At 34.1% G+C, this 26,078-nt stretch overlaps 1 protein-coding gene across 3 annotated transcripts in view; it reads left to right on the top strand.

Annotated features, from left to right (window-relative positions):
• The window catches only part of LOC106667900, an 83,581-nt gene extending 66,682 nt beyond the window's left edge, over window positions 1–16,899 (top strand). For all 3 annotated transcript variants that reach the window (XM_014396158.2, XM_014396157.2, XM_014396156.2), the window contains 7 exons: window positions 13,515–13,692; window positions 14,998–15,076; window positions 15,146–15,209; window positions 15,281–15,394; window positions 15,459–15,596; window positions 15,678–15,808; window positions 15,970–16,899. In XM_014396158.2, the coding sequence (XP_014251644.1) occupies window positions 13,515–13,692; window positions 14,998–15,076; window positions 15,146–15,209; window positions 15,281–15,394; window positions 15,459–15,596; window positions 15,678–15,785 (681 nt within the window). In that variant the 3' untranslated portion in view covers window positions 15,786–15,808; window positions 15,970–16,899. The remainder of the gene's footprint in view (window positions 1–13,514; window positions 13,693–14,997; window positions 15,077–15,145; window positions 15,210–15,280; window positions 15,395–15,458; window positions 15,597–15,677; window positions 15,809–15,969) is intronic.
• Window positions 16,900–26,078: the final 9,179 nt, after the last annotated feature.

The following is a 26,078-nucleotide window of genomic DNA, read 5'->3' as shown; positions in this document are numbered from 1 at the left end:
GTTAACAAAATGGGATCGTTCGCTTCCCCTTTCCGAACCTTCAATTAGCTAATCAGTATGATTGTTACCCTCCAAATTGAAGCTTTTCCGTTCCATTTAGACAGGCTTTGTTTATTGTCAATTTTTTCTATCGTACAACAACTCTAATGTCTAATAACCGACATACAATATAGTATTTTTATTGTAAACAAAACGGCTCCCACGCGTAAAGTATAATTATCAATAATAATTTTACGATATCATTCTTTTCTACAATATTATTACTTTCTCCTCATAATTTCTGAAACAAGTATGTTAACTCAAGTAGAACAATGCGCATATAGACCTATTTTTGTTCGCTTTCTAAGACTGTTTTTTTTAATTTCGAGAAAAAATGTGTTTTATTAAACCTTTGACTTACATTTTATGAAAGTTATTTTTCAAGTAATTTTTTTTTCCTATAAAGAAGCGTACAACATACAATATAGAAATCATGCAAATTATTTTATAGTTATCCTTTTGCATATTGCTACTTTTCTATACATATCAGTTTTTCATTGATATTTCTTTTTCTATTATTTTAACATTTTCAAATTTATATTCCAAAATAAAAAATAATCTATTAAAGGAAAAATAATAATATCGATTTAGGATAATACTTTTTATGAAGTACATCATTTATGACCGAACGGCATAGCAAAGTACGTTAAAAAAAATTTACCAAGAAACAAAGTTGATTGCAGTTTTTTTCACCCAGAAAACACCTGAATACAAATTTTTGGGAAAAAAAATTAAAAAAAAATTGTCGTCTTCAAATGCCTTCGATTTTTTCCTTCGCGAAAATAACAAAAATGATAACTTTTAAACGACTGCATCGATCCAAATGAAACTTTACAAAGGCTTAGAACCCTACAAACTACACATTACTATGGCCATAAATGTGGCAGTAGATAAATCAGAACCGGAGAAATAATACATTTGGGAATGTAATGTTTATTTCATCCTTTGTTTTGTCATATATAACGACATAAAATTTAAGCTTTCTTGAAATAGACTTAAAACCGAATAATTCAGCTTTTCAAAGGCTGTCATAACGCAGAGTAGAATTTGAATAAAATCCAGAGGAGTTATGAATTTTTAGGCGCAACAACAGTACACTGGGGAAAATAGCTCTGGAAAATTAATCTAGACCAAAAAATGTATAAACTTCGAATTTAAGGAATTTAAAGGATACATCAAAAACAATTTCTTTCGGCTTTTTCACTTTACTTAAACCATCCCTTGATTTTTATATCGTTTTGCACATCCGATCTCGTGTAATACGATCTTCCTCAATACTTTGTTATCCTAAATTTCAAGTCTTGATATATAATCATTATGAAATACAAGCACAACAAAGGGAGAAAACCACGTTAACCATGTTAAATTTCTTAACTTTTCCCCCCTCGGTTTCTAGGGTCCATTGGCATGAACGCTCAGACATATGTCTTATAATTTTTGACCTAGTATGAATAAAAACGTTTAATTGACGGTGATCCCACGTCCCGTAGCTTTCCCTTGTGATTGGAAAATATCAGTTTAACTTCTTTTAAGTAAGTCAAGTAACTTTGATGATCATACGGTTATTTTTGAATCGGCCTATCCTCTCTATTTGTCATCAGCCAGGCACGCTTCGTCTTTACGTCATCGTCTGTGGATGATTTAAATTCCTTTTCTCGTCCCGATATCTACAAGTTGCATAAACGAGAGCACAGCTCAACGATGACGAATTGAATAAAATATCTAAGGCCGCCTTCTAATCAACAGAACTTTATTAAAACTGCTTTTTGAAAATATTTTTTGTTTATACAATTAGATTACGAATATTTCGAATGGTTGTAAGGAAATCTAGTCTGTTTGAGCAGTAAAAACGAAGTTATTTATAATCATGTATTTAAATCGTTTCATAAGCCATAAGTTTTTAAATGATTTTTTTTAAAAGAAAAGGACGCCCAAACTAAGGGTTCAATTTACCAAAAAACGACATGGCTAAAATGAAAATAGCTGGGCGATAGTTAATGGTTTCATTTGAATTTAGAGCAATGTGACAAGCCAGAGAAATATGTACCCGTTTTTCCCATGACAATTGTCCTTCTACAGTGCATCACGCGATGGGCAAAGTGGTCCATTCACCCTGTCTGGTCATGAAGATATTTTTTAATTGCCGAACGACTTTTTAGCAAGCCAGGTGGCAAGCGTGGTTCCATTTGTTAAAAGCCTAATGCTGAACCTTCTTGTTATCGCCCAGTCCCTTTGAGAAGGCTCAATTAGACCATGAGGCCAATCCAAACTATGCCTGACCACAACTGTCCATTAAGTCGATTGTTTCAACTCCTTCGAAAACAGTAGCCTACAATCTAATCCTTAGACTGAATTGAATAGCTCCGTTACTTTTAATTCTCTTCTAGTTAGAAGAAAACGGCTACGAATGAAGCATCAAATACACGTTTCTTTTAATCTTGCTATGTCTGACAAATGTTACAATTTATTTTATTTTTTTCATTCTGTCGATCTTTTATTATTATATTTGTCTCTATTTCCCTCACATCAAAAACAGAAAAATAATTTTATAAATGTTTTTACTGTTTAATGTTAAAGGTATCATTTGAGGGTCTTAGCGTAGAAATACTATCGCCCAGACTTCCAGTAGTGTGAACTCATGTATACATTTTATTGCTTGTTTTTGTGTTGAGCTACAAATCCCGGACGATTTTCATCAGTAGAATCGTTGAGCTTTCATATGTTTCGTGATATTTTAAGTTTTCCCATCTTTCTGTTACGCATTCCGGAATTTATTCTTCTTTTCTATATTCTTCGCGATTCCTAGTTAGAGTGTGACTAGTTCTAATCGACGTTATGAGTACGTCCCATCATATTCTCTGCGCTGCAGAATGGTTCAGCTTTGACGCCGTTCATTTCTTTGTAAAAGAAGCCTCGATTTATTTCTCGCAGTCCTGAGTATCCTGGAACTCAGTAGAGGTGACAGGTTTTACATTTCTAACAGGTTTTTGGCAATTCACCAACATTTGATACTCGATTTCTGATGCCTAATGGCTGCATGTCTATTTGGTGTAGTTTTGTTGGAGTCTATTCGGAATAGCATGAAGTTTAGCTTAAAAAAATTGTATCATATAGGGGCATCCCAGGACTTTTCCATACAAGCATGTTCTGAATTCGACTGTTCAGATTTGTTTGAGATTCTGCAAAAAAAAAGTAATTGCTATATGCCCTTGGAGTCTGAAGATTTGCTTTAATCCTACTAATCCTCCCACTGATGCATGAATGCTATTTATCTATTGGACTCAGTAGTTATTATTTTAAGTTCTACTGGAAGTATAATTTCTGTACTTGGATTATTAATATTTGATTTAAGGACTTAAGCCTGATATCTCACGGCTGCTTGTTCATTTGATTCATTATTTCTGAATTGAACTGTTCGGATTTGCGTGAATTTCTGCTTGGAAAGGAATTTCTTCACAAGCACTTGGATTTTCAATATTTGATTTAAGGACCGGTCATTCCCTCTGACTTTATGATCAGCGTACCTGCAGATTGTATTTTCACTACTTTCTATTACATAAAATTTTGGTCGAATTTAAACATCTTCCTTTCATTATCAGTTAGCTGTGGGTTTTAGGTATACTCTAATCGCATTGGGTTTTCGTTCCATTGAACTCCGATCCAGACATTTTGCTCTGATTGTTGACTGTGGTTTACTTTTCAGTCCTTGCAATATTTTGGTACGTCCCAGGAGGTTTCTATACTAGGAGGTCCTCTCTATGCACATATTAGTAAACCTTTTAATAGGTCTGTTTGCTCTGGCAATTTCACCAGTGGTCTAAACTATCGGTGACCGTCTGATCAAGATTTCTTGCTAGTAATCCCAGGTTTTACCTGTTTATCATTACACCAGGCACATAATTTTCTTTCTTTCTGATTTATTTAGAATAACACACAGAATCTGCTTTATGAAAATCATTCATCCCGCTGCTGTCTTTTTACTAGGGTTAATTCCTGTCCCAGTTTATTTGCTCTTCCCTCTCATTATTTTCTCGATTCAAACAGTTCTCAATGGCGCATTAATTTTTATATTTGTATCGATGTCATCAAGGCAATATCAATTCCATTTCTCTGTTGCACAGTGTACTAAATTGTAATAAAAATACATTTTACTCGAATTTTATTTGAAAATTAATAAGACAAAAGGAAGGAGCTTTTGTAATATACTTTTTTCAAGATTACCCTTGCGGTTCATTAATGAGTAATCGAGTCCAGGCTTTCTGTAGTTTGGCAAACGGTATTTTGATCGTTTACGATTACGGCTTATTGCATAATCGCACCACTCATAACTACATTCCGGCTGGTTGTAAATTTTTTCCCCTTGGTCTATAAAATTAGGTCTTTTCCTGTGGGTGTTCCGTTGGAACTCGTTCACTTTGGTTCACTCAGTGATAACGAGGCAATTGTTTAGATAGTTCAAGAAGAGTTACATTGGTTAGGTATTATGAGAAACTATGTTTTCAAGTGCTGTAAAATGTAAAAAACAGGATATGCCGGTCGATAACGCATGGGAAATGATTAGAAGAATAACTAATCTAAACATGACCCTTCGGGACTGATAAAACTGCATTGTTATAGGAAAGACGCACGAATTAGAAAAAAATATCATGATCACTTATGTACCTACATGTATGGAAAAACTATATGAGATTAGCTCGATTAATTACCATTATATTCTATTTTTTTATTTAAAATTTTAATTTATTTTTAAAAAAATTAGATCCCTATGAAAACTCGTGTTAAAAAAGTGATGTGGTATGGATGTTGTACCAATTTTAGAATAGGACGCTTCGGATTACTTCTAATCTTGTTAGGCCCTTGAGAGATATTTTGAAGAGGATCCTTTTTGCCTTTTAAGCAGATGCTACGGTGCTACAGATGCCTCTTTAAAATCCTAAGGGCGGAAGGAGACGCCGCCCTAATGAACCACAACTGGTTTCGGATTGGGGCGAAAAATTCCGTCTCTTCCTGGTGTTAATTTATTACCAACACACCTATATCATACAAAGAAGAAGAAAGAACCAGAAAAAATATATACATTCGAGAACGATAACTAAGTAATTCATTTAGGGAAAACCATTAATTGCAAATTTATTTGAGTATTGTGAAATTTTTCTTTGTGAAAATTTTTTATTGTGAAATGTCAGCGAGGTGATGAATCTGAAATTTCCGATAATTTTGATCTACTTATCTTCGCTGGATTGATCTGTCAGGCGCGTTTCGGCATTTCGCCATCTTCAGTGTGTCTCATATTGGAGTTACGCCGTCAAGGTTCAGTCAGGGATATAAGCGGGGAGAAGCATCAACCCCCAATTATGCGAAACGACCAAGTTTTTCCGAGTAGACAGTACTGCTTTTTTTGTTTATGTCCCATGTCCAGATGCCTAGTATATTTCTAAATTTAGACTAAGCTTTTATTTTATGTTGATGTTTGGGGAGATCTTCATGTTCAATCTGGGGTTTAAGCACGAGAGAAGAATGAAAAAAAAAGCATTAAAGTAACACACCACAGTAGATAGTTCTGCTTATTTTTCGGTTTAGTGTACGATAGATTCATTTTTATTTAAAATAAAATAGTTAAGCTACCTTTACTTCTGTTTGGTTGTTTCCCCACCATCCTGTTCTACTTATCTTGGGTGTTTTAGTCTGTCAGACCGTCTCGGCGTTTGGCAAACTTCAGTGTTAGTGTTTCACACTACTTATACTCTGACTGTACATTGAAGGCCGCCTAATTCCCAACGGGTCTAAGAGACCAAGCAAGTCAGGATAAGCAGACCAGGATGATCATAAAGTTTAACATCCAGATGTCCTCGACAAGAATGTTACTATATTTTTTATAAATAATAGTTGGTAAATGTCAAACATTTTTTACTTTTTATTGACTAAGTGTAAAATAGTTGTTATTTTGGGTTGGTTTATATAGGTGGTGAACAAATGATGTGATATGTGGAGTTGGTATCATGGAAACATGACCGACCCTCATGATTTTCATGTCGGTAGAAAGCTTTTCCACCAAATCTCAGTTTCTTTTGTGATCATTTCCCCTCGGTTTAATTAAGTAAAATCCTCTTTAAGATCCGACTGTCTCCCACATCATTACCGATGTGGGTCACAAGTGTGGGAATACAGTGAATACTCACATTCTAATTGTCTCGATCTTTCCTCCTTTCGAGAGCGCCTTCCCGTGTGAGCAGCCCGCTCTGGAAAAGGCATTCCGGTATAATAATAACAACGATTTCGCGAATAATTACAATGAGCGAGATTTCTTCGCCGATGATACCCGAAGGCCGCATACCTGGAGGCGGAGAGTGATAAATAAGTTTTTATTGCTTCCCTTGTCTCGGCTATCATCGCCCCGAAGCCGTTTTTCAGAAAGCCGGTTATATGAAGGGGTGATTTATAACGGCGGACAATTAAGATCGAATCGAAAACTTACTGTCACTCTCTAATTGATATTTAGCTCTTGTCTTGTCAATATATGTGTGTATGTGTTAATTAGCCTTGATGTTAACTTTGTTCAACAACATAACTAAATTATGGATAACAGAGACAAGAAAACTAAAAAAATATGAACTTGAGGATAAAATATTGCAGAACTTTTTGAGATGTTTGTGTCACGAACGTACAACGAAATCCAAAACTGAAACGAAACTGTAGAAGGAAGGCTGGTGCCCCAGAAATCGACGTACCATAAAATGATAAGCCAATAACCAGGAAGGAACAAGAATAAATTTAAAATTTTGGTTTTGAATTGGGTAAATTTTTGAAGCTGGTTGACACGTTCTTTTGAAATATCAGTCTACTGGTAAGAAATGTGGGCTCTATTTTTCTAAATTATCTTTTATGAAAAATCTATTAACTCTTCAAGACAAAAATATATTTTTATGTCAGAATAATACCATAACTAAAGATGTATGGTAGTGATGTCAGAAAAATACCATAACTAACAACTGTACACTGATGATCAAACGGGTCTACGAACCGGAGGTTTCGTATTCCCTAAGCACTGCAGCCTTTTGGCTTATTGTATTCTTCCTAGTTATTTAGTTTGGCTCAATTGAATTACCATCAGCTGAATTTATTTGTTGTTGAATGCACAAACCCTCTTACAAATGAAAGATGGTAAGTGAAATTTGAATGTTCCCAAAACCCTAATTTTAAATTAAAGTAAATACCTTACAGATTTATATTATTACACTAATCTGTTGAACATCAAAATTAAATACTTTTATGATAGTTTGTGAAATTACTTGTATTTTAATTAATTTAATAATTTGATCGTTATAAATCATGCTCTTATAACTGTGCTCTTTTTTCAAGGTTTCCATCAATTAAACAGGTAATTTCTGGCCTAATCATATTCACATTTCCAACTTTGACATTCAACATCAAACATTCAGTTCTATAGATAATGACCCGGGGCTTGTACTATATGTCATTAAGGACGACAAAGTATACATTGTGTATACAAAGCAGGGATGTTCAAAGAGATACGAAACATAATAAGAAAAACATCAGTCTAACATAGACCAAAGTGTACATAATTTTCATTGAATACTTGAACATTTTTGAGCACGGGAGCCAGTTTTGAAACATTTTTCAGGCAAATTACTTTAAATAACAATATAATAATTTAACAATTCTTTAAATATTCAGTAAACAAAATCGTTACAGTAATTCCCTTGCGCCTCAAATAATAAGAAAAATAAGAGAAGAAACCCACTACGTATCAAAAAGCAAGAAACATATTTTAAAAATGGTGGCCGAACGGTTAGGAGGACCGACTCGCTTTTGCCAGGCTAGCGGTTCTGGCATATCCCATGACATTTTATTTGATATTAATTTGGGGAAAAAACCGCCTCCGCGACACCCAGCGATTAGGACCTTAAGCGTTTCTGTTTGACTAAAGTTCGTACTTCGGGGGTCTCTATAGATTATGTAATTTGTCATTGCCTATCATTTTGGTCTGCCTTCAGTGGTGGCGCTTCACCGTGCTTTGTTGGCAAACCTCTGAAGAAACTTATGTCAGAATTACTAAAACTTAAAACTAGAATAATGGACACTGCATACTCCGAAGGTTTATAAACTCAGAGCCAGGAAGAAGAAAAAACAGCGGATTATGTCCTTTGTCGGTGCGAAGGCCAACAGGCTGAGATTCCTACTTCTGGGTGAGTAAAAGCCCAGGCCGGAAGGATACACACGGGAAACAGCTTTAGGATTTGGTTAAAAACCTTAATGAGGAGTTCTAGCCGACGGACACAACCTTTTTATCATTCAATATAGATTTTATTTATTTATATTTTCACTGACTACAAAGGGGAAGAAGAAATCACGAGAAAAGGAAACACAATTTTGTATTTGATAACCAGATGACTCCAGAAAAAGTTAAAAAAGCGGGCTAGGTATATTCTGTGCTTGCTCAAATGTAGTCAAGCAAACTCATTAGGGAAGTAACCTTGGTCTTTCAAGCTCAAACACAAGCTATCAATGCATATTCCATAGAAAATCATAAAATAATCAAGCGGTCCTGTAAGCACTAGCACTTAAAAAAAAGCTACATCCAAAATAGTCTGGCATACATCCAAAACCTCCAACAATCTGGAAAACCATAACAACCTAATTTGGAGTGCCGAACACTAAGCAATTTGCGTAATGGATCAGCAGACAAACTGGACAGAGATCTCTAAGATTAACTATAGACCCAGAACCTATTCTTGGGATAAAAAGATCAAACAAAAGGAGGTGCGGACGAAGTCCAGAGGTGACAAGCACATTGGTACAGACAGGGTAGAACTCAGTGAAGTGTTAGGGATATATATACTCGCCGATGGCATTTGTTAAAACATCTACAAAACATAGGTATATTCAATGATAGCACATTTTGTAATTTATGCATTGAGGAGGAAGAAACTGCCACCTGTATTATAATCGAATATGAAGCAACTGCTCAACAGAGACATGACCCCATAATACCAAGAGGACCCGGGAAATTTAATTGCAGCAATGACAGTCAATGACCTACTACTTCCTAAAAGAAGGATCGAGTCAATTGAATTAAGAAACTAGAAAAAGGCCAACAGGCATAGTGACTACCAAACCTCTTATCATCTTTATCATCATCATCATCATCATCATTAAAGTACTGAATCAAATGATATGTTGAAATGGATAGGTCATCACATATCAGGAAAGTCATGATAAAATAAAGTGGAAATAGACGTCAAACTTCTTTTTTTTGATTAGACAATTTAATATTGGACTGAAGAAAAATACATGAAAGTGCATATTTTTCCAAATGTAAGAATTAATAACCGGTATCGGATTTGAAATTGGCGTTATGCATGAGTCAAGAGTAATTTATGGGAATTAAGCTCGTTCGCAGATAGGCCTTCGATTAAAACGAAATCACTTCCTACTACTTTTTTTAAATGTAATTGTGCGGGTTTTTTAAAGAAAGGCCCAATGTTATTCATTTTAAACGTTCCTCCGATCGATATAACACTGGAGTACGTTTATGTGAACGATCCGACTTTTATTATTGAAGGTGGAGGGAAAGTGTAGGATGTGGTTACGAAATTGTTTCCAAGCCTATTTCAATCGTAGCAACGATAGCCGCAGCTGCCACACGAAAATAAGATTTAATTTCTTCATTGTTGCTCCTACAACGTGAGAAGTTTTTTCAAATAAAAAACGGCAGTTGCAGTGTACATCCGCAACTTTAACCGGTATGATAAAATAATCGAAGCACTTGATATAAATGTGGGAGAAAGATTAATGATCAAGGACTTTAATTAGTTGTTGTTTTGAATAAAATCAAAACATTCTTCACTAGTGACTGTTTGTTTTTATTTTTGAATTTGGATAAAACATTTACGAATAAAAATACACGTGAGTCACAATGCTTTCATTTAGGCAAAATTTTATGTCATGTCTCAAGAATTCAAATCAACGTAAATATCTTGTTCAATTCTTCATCAGCAACCCGCTTCTTGGACATGAAACAATAGAAACAAGTAGTGCTTTCGTTAATCATTTTTCAAGTCTGGGCGAGATAGCCATATCGAAGGATAATTATTGTTCTATTAGTGTTACGATTCACTAGTCCCTTTTCAATTCCAAGGTAGTTTCATCAAGTAGGAAAATTCTTATGACACAATATTTTCCTAGGAATGACCGAAAGAAAATGAAGATGTGAACTTGAATTCATTGCAGATTCAACGGATACAGTATTAAATATTAAAAAACTAAAATAAAGAAGATTTTGTTTCTAGAAGGATAGCGATAATTTTGTCTTTAAAAAGCAAAAATAGAAAAATTCAGGTATGCATGCTTGCTATATGAAACACGCCACCAGAATAGAACAGATTTCCCTCGTCGAATGTAAACAATGAAGGGGGCGTAAAATCTTTGAAAATAGTCCGTTTTACGGCCCAGCTCCTCAGGAAAGGAGGCCCAGATACCTAAATAAGAAAGTGATGGACTCCATTTGTCCTCTAGGAATGTTTATCCAAGCTAAACTCGTAATCCGCCTGTCTGCCAAAGGAGGAGACGACTTTGACAGGAACGCTATTAGGTCCTTTCGAAAACACAGCTTGCCAGAGAAGGGTTGAATTTTGTGTGAAACATTTCATGCAAGGGAACATAGAAAATTGAGACACCTGTTTTCATTGATTTTTGTCGTCTACCACCGGTGGTGGACGCTCAAGAGCACTTAAGTTTTTGAATCACTGCTGCAGGTGTTGTAAGAGGATCCTTGAATCCGTTTCCGTTTCGCCGGGATGCACGTGTTTCCAATCCCCTCATGTGCTCGTGCCACGGGGAGGAAGTCCAGGCAGCTGGTCCCGAGAGTCTAGTTCTGCTTCACAATATGTCACCGCGACTCCACCTGTCCGAGGGGGTTTTCATTTAAATTTGTACATCACGGCGCGCGGGGAGCATAAATTAAGCTCGATGGGGCTTGTACACACGACACAAACAAATCACTCATCATCCCCTTCAATGACTCTAACGTTTAAGCTACTCCTACGTTGTAGTGCACTTCAAATGAAAATGTAAACTTATTGCAAAAAAGATGCTTATAGTTTGGCCATCTCTTTTTCCCCCTGTCGGATGATGATGGTTGACTGACCAAAAACATGGAGGATAGGCAAACCAGAGTGATCTGAAACGTCCAAACTAAAGGTTCATCTCCCCCATTCTTTCTATCAATTTCTACCTGGTTTATTATCACAAAATAATTTTCTAATTTTTTTATTGTATATTACAGCTGTATACGAATATTCAAATGGGAAGAATTATGTATACTTTCCTATGCCGTATTATATAATGGATATTATCTACTTAGGTAATCACCGCTATATTTGCGTTGCAGATAGAAAGGAATTTCATTAAAAGCTTTAAAACTAAGTAGAGCCTCGGGACATTATTTACTAACTCGTTAAATTTTTACAAATGATATTTGATGGTGTCGAGTCTCATAAGAGCATATTAACTTTTGTATGTCATCGTTTCATCATTGCCGAGTTGGCACGAGGATGCAGATGTGAAAGTTAAAATGATGGTGACTAGACAATGCGTCTGCTATTTTGTTACTTTTTAGCTGTAGGTGATGACTGGTAGATGGTAACGACATTTTTCATTCCGTCTGATTAAAGGATGACCTGTGGTTATTGTGTCCGGTGCCATTAGACGAGGCCCTTGAAAGAACTGCGATCCATGTGAGACTCCCACACAGATTCCTCTTTCTTTCTGTAGTTTCGTCCCTTTTTTCCTCGGTCCGTTCCGGTCGGCCGGCTATTTGCCCTTTCTTTCCCTTCGACGGGACATTCCTGAGTGTACGCACTATCACACGGTTTACGCCCTTGACCCGGCCCTGTGGTTTCTTCCTCGGAAGTGGCCGAACGGAAATGGAAGAATGTCCCGATGGATTAGAGGCGTATTGTTAGGATAAAAAGTCATCGCTTCCTACATCTTACGAGGATTCAGCTTTCCCTCGGGCGACCGCAAATTTAAACCGAGGCGTTTATCGGTTGGGAGTAGGGCTAAAGGCGAGCTACTGGGATTAGGGAAACGCGATTATTCGACCGCACGTAACAAACTCGCCCCGGAGCAACAATTTTCAATTTATTTCAAACGAATCTTTCCCAACCTTTCCACACTTGTGGCACCCGTTCCTACATCAAAACCCAACCGGTCGTTCCTCTGTAAGAAATTTTAAGGCGCGTTCTAACGATTTTACTTTTGAGAGGTTCACTCATGGTGGTCTATGGGGTGATGAATCTAAAATTTGGTACTTACCTATCATCTTGGTCTGCTATTCTGGCTGATTTGTCTGTCAGACCCGTTTCGTCATTTCGCCAACTTCAGTCGTAAACCAAACAGAATTTTTAGTAGTACCCTGTAAAGTGATTAAGTGTCAATTAGTTCAATAAGTTTATAGATTAATGAATGATTTTTTCGGAGACTAGTACAGATCGATAGTCTGCCTTGAACTATTAAGTATTTATTTTTTAGGTTTATATTAAAAGCATCATTTGGGTAATTATTTTGATGAGACAAATGTAAAAAAGGTGCGGGGCTTTAAATTACCATATGAAATCGGTATTAAACAGGCCTTTCTGTCAAGTTGACTCGTTAACCATGGGATAATTGAGCCAAGACTAAACATGATTACACGGAGAACGGTTCTTTCGGGCTCATCCTAAATAATCTATTAGTGAGCAACTACCGACTCCGAAAACACCGCCCTCTGGATGCCGATCAGCCTGAGGAGCGATCCGACGCCTGTCGAAATGATTAGGATTGATCGAGGTCGCCCTTCGTGACCTTTTGCGGCACATGGATAAACCATATTTTCGTCGATGGTTATCTCAACGCCGAACCGTGGTCAGGGCAGATAAATTTATCGCCGCTCCGCCCTGACAAAGAAGAGCTCTGTGTCCACGTGTGTTCAAGTTTCCGGTCTTTTCAAAAACACCCAAAGAGATCTTGTTCACATCCGCTCCACGCCCTTCGGCATTTTTTACGACCCCTCATAACCCAAAAGATCTTTTATTTTTTTTTTAAATTTTGTTTTAAATATATGTTTTTATCTTGGTTTTAACTGAAGAAAATACATCAAAAACGCTCAGCAAATTATAATAAATTAACTACCAGCATCCACAGAATTTTTGAACACGACCTAATACTTTTTTCAGCCTAAAATGACCACCCTTCATTTTTAGACAAAAAAAGTTTTAAACTATCTTTAAAATCGCTAAAGTTTTTACATAGTTAACAATGCCAATGGGCTTTTAGCCACGTGTAAAATTTGTCTGTCTTAAGACCGAGTTTGTCAAATCATTTCACTCCTAGCTTTTAGTTAATTGATCTGCAAGTCGTCCACGACTTGTGTGATGATGTGTTCAGGGCCAGGATAAATTTCTGTTTGCTTTCAGAGCACGATCAAGGTGTACGCGAGGTGCCTTCGGCCGGACATCGAGTACAAAACTCTGGGCATCACATATCAGACGACATGCAGGGAAGTTGTCACCTCACTCCTCAACAAATACAGAATGAGACACAGGGACCCCAATCTGTTCTATTTGACAATGGAAGTGACGGTCAGGAAAGCAGGTGAGTTTCAAAAATGCGACCTTTTTTTTAAATCAAATAATTAAAACGTTAGAAATAAAGATAAATAATGTGAAGGGCAAAGCAACAATCAAGAAAAACAATGTAATCTATTAGTCATATAATTACATTAGTCATTAGATGATCCATGAACCCTATGAGCTAGATTATTTGCACTTCAGTAACACAGTAACACATAATGGATATATCCTTTTTGCCACATTTTCAAATACTCGATTTTTTAAACTTACATTTATTTTCATAGAATTAAACATTAAAATTCATGACTGTTCTCTAAATAAGCTTTATTGAATGGGTGCAAGTTTCACGTTTTCACGTCATCGGCAGGTGATGCACCTGTAATTAATTGATTGGGACGTTTCCAACCATTTTGATCTGCCTATCCTGGTTTTTTGGGGTGTCAGTCACATTTTGGCTCCTCGCTATCTGGCCAGTAACTACAGTTCATCTCCCCACAGTTCTCAAGAAGAGGTCTCAAATGTTCATAGACATTTCAATATTTACTACTGTAAAACACAAAAGCCCTGTATATAGTTTGATCGTTTCTGATCATTTTGGCCTGCTTATCCTCGCTGTTTTGTCCTGTCGGACATGTTTGGGCTTCTATCCAACTTCAATGTTGGGTGAATATTGATGCTTTGGCCTTTAACTAACCACTCAAGATGGCTAGAACATTAGAATGAGAAACTAAAACGCATCGGATAAACCAAAACAGCAACAAAAGTTTGACATTGAATCCACATACACGACTTAAATTGGCAGAATTGAACAAAAAGTAGAATATTAAAAAACTGCTAGATAAATGTTTAAGACTTACTATTCACAACAAAAAATTCTTTACATAGCTCTTGTAAGTTGTAACTTCTATATGGACTTAGGGATTGGAAATGTTCGGGGATAAAAATTCAAACCTTAATAGGATCCAAACTCTCTAGTTAAAAATCGTTTCTTTGTTAGTAGCCATACTCTCCACCCAGACCTCTGAATTCCTCATGCCACCAACCAAGCCAAATCCTGTTACCTCAAATTCCACTCCAAATTATCTCTTGATTCCAACTCCTCTATTAATGTGACCTTTCCAATTTTACACTTCCTACCTGTAACCTATCTGCTTATTACATAAATTGATACAATTATAGATTAATAATAAAAAGAAAAAATAATCTATAACATAACTAACCTAACAACCAAATACATGTACACAGTAACCATTTTATTTTCTAAATAATATTTTTTAAATTATGTTCCATTGATTTGTTTAATTCTTGCTTTGGAAACTTGTTTTAGGGATAAGAACGGTAATTGTCTTAGATGAAGAATCAAGGCCTGCGGTACTCCAGTCTTGTCGTCCTAGAGGAGATTCAAAGTATGCATTTGTTACTTTTATACTTAAAAAATGTTGTGTTTTTATTTTATAATTGTGTCTTTATTGCAGGTTTGCACTACAAATTAGAAATGGTGGGCTTGTGAAAATTTATGACAGCGTCCTCATGCCCGGTGTAAGTTAATTAATTACATTTCTTTAACAACTTTTTTAAAGTTAACTATTTTTTTCTCAATAAACTTTCAGTCAAAATACAAGAGCTTGCTTATATCAGAGTACACTTCAGTTGACGAGCTCATTCAAATCCTACTGAATTGTTATAACAGTAAAGAAAGGGTTGAACAGTTTTCACTCTATGAGGTGAGTTTTCATAATCTCCACAAACTTTTCTCAATTTTCAATTAATGTTAATTTTATTTTCAAGGTTTGTGAAAGCCAAGAATATCAGAGGAAACTCCACCCAGATGATTATCCTCTCCAGGTACAGAAGAGCTGGAGTCAAAACCTCGGATTTCATTTCCTGTTGAGACGCAACCTCGACTATCGCTTAAGGAGGAGCAAGGTATATTAACTGTACAAATTAGTAAAAACTATATAAAAGGAAAATTATCACTTTTATTTTATTTTATTATTTTTTTTAAAGATTCCATGGACTCCTGATCTTCCATCGATACCATGCTCCTCCCGACAGAGCATTGCAACCGAAACAGTTTCTTCTTACCCAGACTACCAGAATTATTTTTACATTTAAGATAAAAACTCACATTGAAAAAGGTGAGCCTACAGTTCTTTTTTAAAAATCTATGTATTGCAAATTTTTATTTTTATTATATTTATTTGATATTTACAACTATTTATTACAAATAAATAACTTCCTAATAACTTCTTTAACAAATTGACTTCAAATGGTTTAAATTTTTTATATTGGTTTTTAGATTGCATTTTTCGAATTTTCTGGTAAAGCTTTTTTCGAGGAAGAGTTGGCATTGCAAGAAGCTGTAGTTCCAGGATTTTTTCCCCTAGAGACTAAAATATATATTACACATACATACATATATATTTTTTTTGTAAAATGGCATGTTCCTTTTATGTAACTGGCACCATTACAATTGTAGTTTTTTTCAAAGCAAAATTGGATAAAAAAAAGTTTTTTTTTTTAACTTCTGAGTTACCATTGTACTGAGGTATTGGAGAAAAAAAAATTATATTTCCTTTACCAGTATAAAAGTCATTAAATGTATTCATTTATAATATGTGAATTGTATAAATGTAGAATATAAATGATATGTAATCTTTACAAATGTACAATGAAAAATTTCTTTCTTAATTAATCATAGTGTGTTCACTTAAGCTTTGTTTATTGTGCAATTCACTAAAGTTTGTAAACTATAATTTTTTAAAAACATATATATATTTTTTTTTGCATAGGTTTTGATAGTAATTTAGAATATTTCATTACTTCTAGTTTACTGCTATAAATCCAAAGAATCTTCTTTTTTTTAATGTGTTGTTTTGAATTACTAAATACTTTTCTTCTTCTAAATATGTATCTACTGCATTTTTGTTTGTATATCAGCCTCATTAAATATACAATCAAATAAATTTTTTAATATACACACATATATTTTTTTTAAATTCGATAAATAAAAAAGGAGGTTTTATTTAATTATCATACCAAGTTTAAAAAAAATTGGTAATGTAGAACATATTTATTAGATTGTTTATAAACCGTGTATTAGGTTGCTTACGTGCATTTGACGCCAAAGAGTTTATTTGTAATATGTTTTATATATAGTTTCATTCATATAAGTGTATATATGTAATTCTTTTTTTCTCTCTTGGAAATAAATTTTTTTAGAAATAACCTTACACAATTTTTATTACATATGCTTAAAATATGTAATATAACACCTTAAATCCTTTCCTGTTTAATAACTTATTACAAGTGCTGTATGATCAAAAAATGTTTCCAATTTGATTTTTCTGTATGATAGATATACATAATTTGTCAAAATTGCAAACGATATACATAGGGACCAGATATATATGTTGTACAACCAGATTATTTTCTTAACCTCATTACCGTTTTTGAAACTTTTATTTACCATTTCATACTATTTAGAAGCAAATAAACTGCAAAATATTTTAGATATTTGTAAATATTTGGAAGATTTTACTTATAATTACATATTTTACTTTAATTGATATATTTTGGCCCGTATATAATCAAAACCAAATTATTGAAAATTTAAAAAAAAAAAATCCCTGACAGAGGTTTAAGAGGACTAAATATTTTCAAGACGATAGCAAAACATTCCAAGAAAGTGAATTTTCAAATATGATTCTTTGATATCAAATATAAAAAAGGAATTCCTTAAAGTGCTGAGTAGAGTAAGGGTTTTAAATGTACCTACCAACCGCAACCTGTAATAACGAGATGGTGAAGCCACCATATACAGTGAACATTTTTCAAAAATTAAGGATTGTTGCAAATTAGAAGAAAACACTGTAGCCCTAGAAAAGACAAAATAAATTATGGAAATACTACACTCATGCAAAATTTGCTTTCATTGCATCCAACATTTCATTTTCGAACACAATGACGCAACTGGAAACCCAGTTTGTCTCACTATAAGACAGCATATGTTTCCAAAAATTGTAAAATATTGGTGAAAGGACAGGTAGATACAGTGAAACTTATGACTTATGTCTCCTTTAGCCCTTTATTTTTGGTTCTCTGAAGGGCTGGATTGTGAATTTTGTTTCAACCCTTCGGTTTGTTTAGTGATGTTTGATGACCAAATATTCAACAACACAGGCAATGGTTATAGTTAAAAACATTTTTACATGCAATTATGCTGTTGGCTTAGTGAATCATGAAAAATACTTCTCTAAATCTATTATTTGTTTTAGCTTAACAATTGAAAAATTGGGTAAATTTGATTGAAATTATCATTTAACATTCTGATAATTGCAAAACAATGCATAAAATTGCACTAGGGTTTTCTAACAAATAGAGATCGACTATTTGGATATCGCCGATTAATATACTGATAACCTCTGATCTCGGTCTATTGTAAGACGCACAAGCTGCATACAAAATGAGTCAAATGTCCATTCAAATTGCCACAATTGTGATTTCTCTGTTTTTCTTTTTAAGTGCAGCTCAAAATAATGGATACAGACGAGCATCAGACTTCAAATCATCAGTGAATAATTTGTTCAGTGCCAGAGATAGATTTCTATCATCATACGACGGTTATATCTGTTACAAAATATTTAGAAGACGTGACGTCGATAGTGAAGTGAGTAAAAGTTATTCAAACGATTGTTTTGCTTTCTGTTACAATTCAAAGGAATCCTTTTTTCGATGGATAAAAGAATGCTCTGTCAAGGCACGCAGTAGAAGACATGTTAATTACAATGACTCTAATGACCACTATCGAAGTAATGTGGCAAAACTTAATGTTATGAGTAATGATCAAAACAAAAATGAAACAATGTTATTAGAATTTCAAAATCAAATGACAGACCAATTTAACGATGGAATATCTTATGAAAATAAGACAGAGCTATTGCTGCAACACGAGAGAGATCAAAATAATGCAACTGTATTTACTCAACCAATAAATAAATACAATAACAGCAATGATAATGAATTTAAGAAAATACATCATATGTATACTGACATAACGCATGTTTTAAACCAAAGTAGTTCCAAATTACATTTTCCAACTGCAAATCACTCTTATGTGCTTAATAATTATAAAAAAGATTGTAATCAAACAGGGCAAAACCATTTTCCAAATTACAGGAATGTTAGCGAATATGATTTAAATCTCCCAAATGCAACAACTGTTAGAAACCAGACTGACTTTGGTTATGAAAATTACACGCAAAATTCTTCAGTATTCAGCCAACCTAGTGAAATCAACCCAGCTCAGCAACATTATTTACCAGCACAACACAGCGATGATACAAATCAAAATAAAACAAATTCATTTAATTCCACGGTCAGCGCTGAAGCCTGTAATGCACAGGTGGAAAAAGAAAAACACAAACAAAACACACTGCTGGAACAGCCAAATGTTCAAATGAACAGTTCACGTCATGAAGCCATACAGCAAAGGAAAAAGGACAAATTGACAAAAGTTACTACAAATTCTACATGCAACCAGATTATAAATAATATCTTGAAAAGCAAAGTACTGCAAGCGGCCCTCATCGTTGCACCTATGAGGCCATGTCCGCCTGGGCGAAGAAGAGATAAGAATGGTGTCTGTAGAAGAGTGTACGCATAATAATCAATGATTAAATGTGATAAATTTTCCTTTACTAATGAGATTTAAATATGAAATTATTGAAAAAACATTGTTAATTGACTTCTATGTAATGTTATTTACAAATTAATGTCTGTATTAGAACTAGAATTAAATTATGTTTTGTAATTGTTAGTTCCACCTATTTGATTTAAATTTAAGCAATGTTTGTAATATTGCTAGTGTTTAATAACCAAACCAATTTTCACCAATATTTTCTTTAGAGAATGTTCAAAAGTATACATGATTGATTGACTAATTTATATTTTTTGTTTGTAAATTTAAGAAACAAAAGCATGTCAGCCATTAATTTTGGTCAATTTGACATAAATCAATGTCATAATAAAAATATATTGTGTAACTGTTGTTACACAGAAATATTGTTGTTACAGAGAAATTGTGAAAATAAAAATGATAATAAATGGTGTTTCTGTGAGGCTTTAAATTTATTCTACTAAATAAATAAAACAAGCAATGCCCTAGTATCAATAAGGGCTCATCCTCACCCGATTAAGAATAGACCAAGTGAGGCTGACACAAGGACACTTACTTCTGGCCCAAAGCCTGCATGTCCAGTAGAGAAAGATTGCTAGATGTGTCCCCTTCAATTGAAGGGCGCCATTCCTCTGTTTCATAGAGAGAGCACCAGCAATGCCACCTTATATGAGAATTGTGTTTGAGTAGGTATTTGGGTTTCCTGTTTGATTTTTAGAGGAAACGCTAAAGAACAAAAGCTTTTTTTACTGTGTATAACACTGATAGTTTTGTGAACTTAGTGTGTGTTGAGAGTGACTGTATTTATTGATGAGAATGTGTAGGGTGAGAGGGCAAATGGCAGAATGTGGAGTACTCCATCAACCCTCAATTAGGTTAGTTATATAATGGAGTAAAGGGTGATGGAGGATTATCAAGTACTCCACCACCCCAATTGAGAGAAAGGTATATAAATAAGAAAGAATGTGTTAAGAGTGAATGAGAGTGTGAATGGATTTAGGAACTGATCGTGTTGGGGGCTGTAATGACTAGCTGTTGGTAGCCCCTGAAGCTAAACCGTGGTGGCTGAATGGATAAGACGGAGGTCTGACCATGGATAACCAACATCCTGGGTGGGTAGTGAATCTTGAGGCCTGCTGGTAATGATCTTAAATGACAAAAACTGGAATTGCCAGAGGGCTGCGAGAAGTGTATATTTGTGTGTGTATATATATTATGTGTAGATTAGAGCCTATACGAATCAATACACTCAATACAATAATCAATTAATGTAGTTTATTAGATTGACTTCATGGCTGGTTAATAAAAATCATGGATCATGTGTCCTAACAATTTTCTAGATAATTTTAGGTGATTAGAAAAAAAGTTGAAAAGGTGACGATCGTATGGAAATTCTGTTAAATCCTTTCTTATTAATATTTTGTATATTAATGACTGAATGAGGTTGATGTATTGGTAAATACTCAATAGTATTTTACCATGGAAATGTTATTAGTTTATTTTTTATCTTATGAACCAAGGAGAAAATAATTAATTGCTGTTTGCACTTTGAACTTGCTTTTAATAGCAGGCCTTGATGATTCACAATCAAATGGCCGATATGTTATATGAAATAAATCTACGATGGTACAAAACAATGGTTATGTGCTTCATTCACACATAACAAAGGTAAAACATACAGAAACAGTAAGAGTCAGTGATTTACCTCACCCTGCTTATGACCCTGCCAATGTTATAACTGCAGTGTACATCTACTGCTCAAGTTGCTCAGTTTTTCTTCACAAGTTTGTTTGGTTAAACTATATAATGAATATTCACAATTCATTAAAATTATTTAATATTTAATGAAAACTCAAAAATTCTTCTTATTCTTGGGAAGATGAAAAACAGACTTTTTGATACTCTAGGGTAATTGCCTGGTAGATTTTTCTTTTTATTGATATTTTTAGACCATTTATTGTACACAATATTTTTATATAATTATTATATTGTATATAATATTTATTTATTGTATACAATGTATTGCATACTTCCAATATATTGTATTTATTATTAAATTATATTTATTTATTGTAAATAATAATATTTATTGTATCTAATTCATATTATGTGTATGTATTATTTATATTAAAGTACTTGAGTTAATTGAGTGGCTACTGTTCTTTTTCAACCTTCCTAAAGTCTACACTCTCCTCATGTTTTAATGTTTTTATTTGGTTGTTAATGATCATTTTGGTCTGCCTATCCTTGCGGGGTTGTTCTATCAGAATGTTTTATGTACAAACAACTAATCCCTCGGTTTTCTGGAGCATGCAATGTATTATTGCCCATGAGAAAATCATGGATTATCCAAATTCAATTCACATAATAGATAGATTAGATTGACCATGTGATTTGCTTATCATTACTGCTAAAGCCAGTTTAATTGGAAATTGCAATCATTTGAATTGGATAGCCACTTCTATTGGTATCGTTGGTATATGTTGTATTAGCGCATTCTCTCCTTTGAATTTTAGTAAGAATACTAATATTACTTCAATTAATTATACTTTTTATCTAAGGTCTTGGTCGAGATGAAAAAGTTAGTGACACGAGTGGGATTCAAACCCACGACCTTCAGCTCAATACGCCGCTGCGCTAACCATTTGAGCTGTTGTGTATTCAATCTTCATCTCAACCTACTTCTTTTCGAATTTCCCTCTTTTTGTCATTGACATTTTCAAATGTCATGTAATCAGATTCGATTCTCAGCGACTTATAAAGTGGCCAAGGGGAGCTGTTAATGATGTAATTTCTTCTTTAATTATCATATTATCCATATATGTTTAGAAGTCATAATTGGCTCTAACCACCCGTAGATTTAAACTGACTGAGTTCGGTAAGACAATGTTATTAATATTTGACATAATTTATAATTGTTCAGGTATATATACTTATTAAACAAAATCTGTTTTTATAGTCTTTAACTAATTAACCATCAGCCGTTAACCTAACCGCCCCTAACCATTTAATTTAAATTGACTGAGTTCGGTAAAACAATGATTACTAATATTTTACATAATTTATAATTATTAATGCACACATACCTGTAAAACAAAATCGGTTTTTATGGTTTCTTATCTTTGTACACTAAATAAACGTTCACTTGGAGCACTTTTCTCGATTCTGATGGTTTGGCGGTCATGCCAAATGCCGGTAATACGTCCTCCTACCTACACCACAGCTGCCTATAGTAAAGATACAATGGTGAAATTTGTATCTTCATATCTTTACATCAGGGAAACCAATTCTGTAGTTTTTCCGACAATAATGTATCAATAGTTTTATAACTATAACCGATTCAGTAATTTTTGCGACTATAGAGCGTTAGCGTAGTTTTTGCGTCTATTGACTGTTAGCGCCTCCAAATCTGAATTTGAAAGACGCGGGAAATGTGTAATTATAGGAAAACGGTATTACTTTATACATCCTGACTTCCCTTATTTGTAATAAATGCCGTTTTTATAGTCTCTAAAGACTCCCGGGATTAATAAGGACAAACAGTGAAATTTTCAATCTTGTTTAGTTGTGTTGTAATTCATGTATTTAACATGTTCAAAATTGAGCGGCAATAATACCCAGCATCTCATTGGAACGTCGCGTTGGCGGTTTCACTCTCAATTCATGTCGAGAGAAGTGTTCGTAACTCCTTCAACTAAGGATGAGCTTTAAGCTTGAAATCGGGATTGTTAACAATAACAAACTGTGAGTAGAAACTAACTTTTAAATATATTAAACAACATACTCCTTTATCATATTTATTACCTTTATGTATAAAGGCTTTAATGGAACCTCAAGTCATGTCAGAATTGGTTGGCAATTTGAGAACTTGGTGTTTGGTTATGATTATTTGTACTTGAATTTCTTGAACAATTATGAAACCACAGAACTGATTCATGTAGACTCAATTCTGCAAACATGTGCAGATGGTAAACATTCAGAACTGACGTGATGACTGCCAAGCTTTGGTAGCCTGGGGTCAGACCTCGGTCTTATCTGTACCATTGTCAACATTAGGATGAAGGAGCTACAAACAACAAGGTCATTCAAGCATGCTTTTTAACCTAAGTACTCTCACTCTCTCACTCATTCTTAAATATATCCTTTCTTATTTACATATCATTAATTAACGTAATGTGATGAGGTATTCAGCCTATGCAGGCCATCACCATTTACACATATAAGCAACTATACATACACTAACTTCGCCATTGAGAGTTGATGGGGTACTTGATATTCTGCCATCGACACTTGTACTACACACACTTTCACATTTATTAATACATTCTAATCAAACAGTTAATGCAGAATGCATCTATCACCAAATTTGTTACATATGCAATAATAAGATCACTTAGAATATTCAAATAAATCTATATAATATATCAAAATGTTGTTAAGTGTGGCACCGTGCTTGCTGTGGAACTCCATAATGGTGTTTTTTTTAATAAATAAATATAAGCCTTTAGTTTCAGCAGGTCTATTTACATGGGAAGCTTTTTAATTATTTTATAATCATTTTCAGCCCCTTAACTCACAGCCTTGTTATTTATTTTCTTTCCATATAACACTAATTATCAATTCTTGATGAAGATAGTAAGTAGTAGTGTATCTTGATCAAATGGGATTGATAAGTAATGTTATACAGGGGAAAAAATAACAAGGCTGTGAGTTAAGGGGCGGAAGATGATTATAAAATAATTGAAAAAGCTTCCCATGTAAATAAACCTGCTGGAACTAAAGGCTTATATTTATTTATAAAAAACACCATTATATAATATATAAAGAAACACCCCAATTTACTCCAAAAACTGGAATAGAGTAGCCAAAGATTTGCTGTTGTACTCAATTACAAACTTCACATAGTTTTTACTGTCTATTACTATAATTGATTTAAGGTATGACAAATTACATTATTCTAAAAATTATTTTAAGTCATGAAAATAAAACCAATTGAATGAAACCATTATGGTTAATTATATTCCGAGGCTAGGATTACATTAATTTGATGGTACCATTACTTGGATTGTGACTGAAAAAAAGTCATACTCTACAGCTTTTATGTTTTAGGCCCACCGCACATTATAGACTTGAACAATTGGATAAGCTATCCGAATCCCTTTCAATTGAAAATTTGCTTAAACTATCACCCAACTGCTATTCAGTATGATACATCCACACATTTGCTACTACCAAATTGGTGATTGACATCAAAATAGTTGTGATTTTCTGTAATTGTGTTTGGGATAAATATATAAAAAATAATCATTATATATTATTAATTATGTCTAGATCATAAAAAAAAAGTTTTAAAAGTGTTGTTCCTAAAAGGAGTAAGCAATTCGCTGATTATATTGGACAGTCTGTGCATCACTATCCAACCAAATAGTTTAGTTTGCCTAATGTGGGCAGATGCAACACAATCAAACTAAACTGATTACCAATAAGCAAGTTTGTAGTGTGTAGAAACTCTTATAATGTTTGAAATATTTTAACTTTAAGGAAATGTCCCATCGTTCAAATCAAGTAGTAGTTAGAAGGAGCAAGGCCAGATCTACAGGGTGAGTGTGGCAAAAGTAGGTTGTCAACTGTTTTTAGAGCTTTTTTTTATGACGAGTGTGCCTGAGGTTGTCTTGGCAAAACACAATTTTCTTCCTACTTTCCAAAACTGGTATTTGTTTCTAAATGAGCAATTAACATGTCAATATAGATTAAAGTCTAACTCCAAGTAACAATTACTCATACATATGTATAAAGGTTAATAAATAGACTTAATGGTTCATTCAAGGGAATATCTAAAAATTTTGTAATTGTTTTGCATCAAGCAATGAGTTTTTACTGTGTCCAATCAAAAAGGTTTAGTCTCTTTGCACTGTGAGAGTCCATTTGGAAGTATGTTAAGTACCTAGGATTTTTTTATGTGACTGAAGAGCTTTTTGCATTGCATCTATCAAAAGGGCCAATGTTGGGCTGGAGCTGTTGAGGGCAATGAACTTTCAGGCAGGCAATGACTGCCAGTACAAGTGAAAGACCTCAAGCTTTGGCTAAGTGGGCAGGGATTGAATTCTTACCAGCCACAGATTGGAAGGCAGAAGCATTGCCAGAATATTGGTAATGCCTGGTGGGAACTTAAGTATGCCTCAAAAAGTCAATGCAGTACATGTACTGTGGTATCCTTCTCTTCTTAGTGGAAATCTACGTACTTTTTGTATTTTTGAATATTCTATCTTATAATATTATATCTTCGAATATATTAATGTATCTACGTAATGTCCAATCCAGAAATGTCCAATAATATACCTGCAACGATCCTGCATTTTGGCTTCTCTGCGGCTATAGAAAATTTAGCTTCTGGCTTATTATTCACCTCCATTACCTTGAGAAGTAAAGGCCATGGTCAGCTGGTTGCCAAGTTGGATGTCAAATATGCAATGAGTGTGATTGTTAGCTGTTTAGAGGACCCTGAAGTTCGTTGCTTCAAATGTTGCTTGCTGTATTTTTGATTAGAACTTGTCAAGTCTGATATATTATTTAAGCCAGTTGATTCTCTGCTTAAATATAGGGGTGCTTCGTTCTCAAGCTGCTATTTTTATTATTTTGTTTATTTTATTACCCATTATCAAAATAGCGGGTTTAGTATGCTACAGGCACTCACAAGGTAATATGTACTGTGATTTCCACCACTTCTTGAT

This window comes from Cimex lectularius, unplaced genomic scaffold, assembly GCF_000648675.2.
Source record: "Cimex lectularius strain Harlan isolate CLEC.00 unplaced genomic scaffold, Clec_2.1 scaffold281, whole genome shotgun sequence".
NCBI lineage: Eukaryota > Metazoa > Arthropoda > Insecta > Hemiptera > Cimicidae > Cimex > Cimex lectularius.
Note: the sequence above shows the minus strand (reverse complement) of the source record. Positions and strands in the feature narration are given on the sequence as shown.